Here is a 4,418-nt window from a genome sequence, read left to right as displayed (position 1 = left end):
AGTGTGGGGGGGGGGGGGAGAAGCGTTTGGACGGGCGGGCGGCGATGTGGTAACTCTCCCCGCCCCCGGGGGGGACAGCACTCACCGGTCGCCGTCCCCGAGGCCCCTCCTGTGGATCCCCCCGATCCCAGGCTCAGCTGCACCGTCTCCGGGTTCATGGTGGGTGACTGCCGGCGCCTCACCCTCGAACCGCCATCATTGGGCTCCACCGGAAATACCTTCCCTTCCGGTCCCCGGATAAATCCCTCGCACCGGAAACACACAGCCCCAAAACTCGGTTCCGAGTTTAGTTCGTCCCCCAACCATTGACGAAACAACAAATTAAATTAAATCAAATCAAACCAAACCAAACCAACTCCCGCTTCTTTGTGATAGCAGCGTTAAAACTGAGCAGTAAGGTTTCCCCTGCACAAATCAAAGCCAAGTGTCCAAGGAGTCAGGACTGGAATAGGGATAATCTCAAAACCAAAGGGAATCACTCACTGAGGTCCAACTGGTTCATTATGATCAGCTAATGGGAGAAACTATATAAAAGAAAGCGGAACATTAACTTCTGAAGGAGCTGCAGGAACTCGTACAGAGAAATATTCAAGAACAGCTTCTTCTCCGATATTATCAAACTTCTGAATGGACCTCTCAAATTTTAAATTTAATGTTGATCTCTCTCTGCACCTTCTCTGCAGCCATAGCATTGTATTCCTAGCTCTGTTCTATTAACCTGATGTACTTTGTAAGGTTTGATCTGCCCGTTCTGCACGTAAAACAAAACTTCTCACAACTTCTCTGCGACCACCTGGTCAGGTCCACCCTCCCATCCTGGCACCCTCCCCTGCCACTGCATGAATTGCAAAACCTGCATCCACACCTCCCCCCTCACCTCCATCCAAGGCCCCAAAGGAGCCTTCCACATCCACCAAAGTTTCACCTGCACATCCACTAATATCATTTATTGTATCCGTTGCTCCCGATGCGGTCTCCTCTACATTGGGGACACTGGACGCCTCCTAGCAGAGCACTTTACGGAACATCTCTGGGACACCCGCACCAATCAACCCCACCGCCTCGTGGCCCAACATTTCAACTCCCCCTCCCACTCTGCCGAGCACATGCAGGTCCTGGGCCTCCTCCACCTCCCCTCCTTCACCACCCGACATCTGGAGGAAGAACACCTCATCTTTCGCCTGGGAACACTTCAACCCCAGGTCATCAATGTGGACTTCACCAGTTTCCTCAATTTCCCTCCCTCCACCTTACACCAGTTCCAAACTTACAGCTCAGCACTATCCTCATGACCTGTCCTACCTGCCTATCTTCCTTTCCACCTATCCACTCCACCTTCCCCTCTGACCTATCACCTCTATCCCCACCTCCATTCACCTATTGTACTCTTTGCTACCTTCTCCCCACCCCTAACCCCCTTCCATTTATCTCTCCACCCTGGAGGCTCCCTGCCTCCATTCCTGATGAAGGGCGTTTGCCCGAAATGTCGATTTTCATGCTGCTCGGACGCTGCCTGACCTGCTGTGCTTTTCCAGCACCACTCTAATCTCGACTCTGGTTTCCAGCATCTGCAGTCCTCACTTTTGCCTAAAACTTCTCACTTTACCTAGGTACATGTGACAATAATAATTGAATTGAATTCAATTCAATTCAAAACAAAACTTCTCACTATACCTAGGTACTTGTGACAATAATAAATTAAATCAAATCATCCGCTTTGGGTTAGGGGTCGACAAATTGCATAAGATTACAGGTTCACGATAACAGTAATAAGCTGATTTATTGATTGATTTATTGTTGTCATATGTACTGAGATACAGTGAAAGGTGTTGTTTTGCAGGTTATACAGGCAGATCGTAGGATACAAAGAACGTCAGTGTAGCACAACACGGTGTTACAACCATAGGGAAGGTGCAGAGAGAGAGAGAGAACAGAATCAACATTTGAGAGGTGTGTTCAAAAGTCTGAAAACTGCGAGGAAGAAGGTGTCCTTGAATCTATTCATTTGTGTTCTTGGGCTTTACAAGAAAGTTATTATGAAATTTTATAAAAGCTTCAAATGGTGTATTTGAATTGAACTGAGTTTATTGTCACGTCACACTGAAAAGCTTTGTCTTGCGAGCAATACAGGCAGATCACACAGTTAGATAGCAAATATAAGTAAATAATAGGTAAACAGCAGCAAAAACCAAAACACAGGTACAGGCGAATGCTAAGAGTTTGTGAATCCATTCAGTATTCTAACAACAGTAGGATAGAAACTGTTTCGAAACTGGCTGGTGAGTGTGTTCAGGCTTCTGTACCTTCTACCTGATGGTTGAGGTTGTAGAAAAACATTGCCAGGGTGGAATGGATCTTTGAGAATGCTGGCAGCCTTTCCTTGACAGCGGGGCTGGTAGATGGATTCTATAGATGGGAGGTTGGCCTTTTTGATTGTCTGGGCCGAGTCTGGTTACTCTCCGTCACTGTCTCCGATCTTGAATTGTACAGTTTCATTCACTTGTGAACATTGCACTGTGTAAAGTGTTGAAACATTCACAAGAATGATCCCATGAATGTGGAACTTCATGGCAGATTGGAATTGTTGAAAATAAGGTTGAGAGGAAATTTGGTACAGGAGTTCAAAATCATGTGGAGTCTTGACAGAGTCTTCCTCTCCGAAGGTTGTGGATTTTTGGAATTCCCTTCCTCAAAGGTAGTGGATGCAGAATCTTTAAATATTTTTAAGGCAGAGGTCGATGAATTCTTGATTATCAAGAGGGTGAAAGATTATCAAATGATACCCAGAAATGTGGAATTGAGATTAAAATCATATCAGTCATGATTTTATTGAATGGCGAAGCAGGCTCAAAGGGGCAACTGGCCAACTCTTGTTCCCTGTTCCTATGTATTCAACATCAGATGGGAGAAGGGTCAAGGACCAAAGCAGAATGATATCAGGTGAATGTAAAGGTACTTTGGGGAAATATTATCACAAAATAAGTGGATAAGGTCTGGAATACACTGCCTGAGAGCACTGGTGGATGGTTCAATCCCGGTTTTCCAAAGGGAGCTGGATAATTATCTAACAAGCTAATCAGTGGTCAAAGTTGATGCTGATACATTGATGTTGAAATCCAGAGGTGGGGGCACGGGGATTGTCCCTGGATGGGACAGAGGGTGCCAGAAGCCAGGTTAATGGGGCATCTATCACTGACTGACCCCCTTCTGGCTATTAGGGCCAGCATGGAACAGTTGGAGGATCTCCCTCTCTCCCAATCTTGGAAGGTAGGTGACTCAGTTTTACTGAGAAGTGCCCTTGGCTTTCAGGAACAGGGTTAACCACAGAGATGGTCAGGGTGCCATTCCTGATGAAGAGCTCTAACCCGAAACGTCGATCCTCCTGCTCCTTGAATGCTGCCTGACCTGCTGTGCTTTTCCAGCAACACATTCTCGACTCTGATCTCCAGCATCTGCAGATCTCACTTTCTCCAGGATTCACTGACCAGTGAAACATCTCAGAGAACAGAGACTGAGGGGGATTCAGACACACAATTCTTTGAAATTTGCATCACATGCAGATAGGATGGTTAAGAAGACATTTAGCATGCTTGCAATTATTGCTCAGACCTTTGGGTATAGGAGTTGTGACATCAAGTTGAGGTTGTTCAGGATGTTGTTGAGGCCTCTGCTGGAGTACTGTGTCCAGTTCTGGTCGCTCTCATTTAGGAAGGATGTTATGAAGTCGGAGTGGGTTCAAAATAAGATTTACCAGGATGTTGCCAGGATTGGAGGATTTGAATTATAAGGAGAGGATGGAACTCTTTTCACTGGAACGCAGGTTGAGGGGTGACCTTATAGAGATTTATAAAATCATGAGGGGCATAGATAGGGTGAATGATAGGTATCTTTACCCTAGGACTGGGGATTTCAGGACTAAAGGGCATGTTTTTAAGGTGAAAGGAGAAAGATTGCTGTGGGGGCGGCAGGTGGCTCAGTGGTTAGCACTGTTGCTTCACAGTGCCAGGGACTCGGGATCCGTTCCAGCTTCGGGCAACTGTTTTTGTGGAGTTTGCACATTCTCCTAGTGTCTGCATGGGTTTCCTCTGGGTACTCCGGTTTCCTCCCACAGTCCAAAGATGTGCAGGTCATGTGAATTGGCCATGCTAAATTGCACGTAGTGTTAGTAAGGGGTAAATGTAGGGGAATGGGTCTGGGTGGGTTACTCTTCACAGGGTCGGTGTAGACTTGTTGGGCCGAAGGGCCTGTTTCCACGCTGTCGGGAATCGAATCTAATCATTTAAAAAATATACAAGGGTAAACCTTTTTCATAGAGGGTGATTTGTGTGTGGAATGAACTTCCTGAGGAAGTGGTGGATTTGGGCGCTGTTACAACATTTAAAAGACATTTGGGTAAGTACATGAATAGGAAGGTTTTG

At 46.3% G+C, this 4,418-nt stretch overlaps 1 protein-coding gene across 1 annotated transcript in view; it reads right to left on the bottom strand.

Annotated features, from left to right (window-relative positions):
- taf10 (TAF10 RNA polymerase II, TATA box binding protein (TBP)-associated factor) overlaps nucleotides 1–308 on the bottom strand; it is an 11,731-nt gene extending 11,423 nt beyond the window's left edge. The window contains exon 1 of the mRNA XM_043676352.1: nucleotides 86–308. Coding sequence (XP_043532287.1) covers nucleotides 86–158 — 73 coding nt within the window. The 5' untranslated portion in view covers nucleotides 159–308. The remainder of the gene's footprint in view (nucleotides 1–85) is intronic.
- Nucleotides 309–4,418: the final 4,110 nt, after the last annotated feature.

The sequence above is a fragment of the Chiloscyllium plagiosum genome, chromosome 34 (assembly GCF_004010195.1).
Source record: "Chiloscyllium plagiosum isolate BGI_BamShark_2017 chromosome 34, ASM401019v2, whole genome shotgun sequence".
Classification (NCBI taxonomy): domain Eukaryota; kingdom Metazoa; phylum Chordata; class Chondrichthyes; order Orectolobiformes; family Hemiscylliidae; genus Chiloscyllium; species Chiloscyllium plagiosum.
Note: the sequence above shows the minus strand (reverse complement) of the source record. Positions and strands in the feature narration are given on the sequence as shown.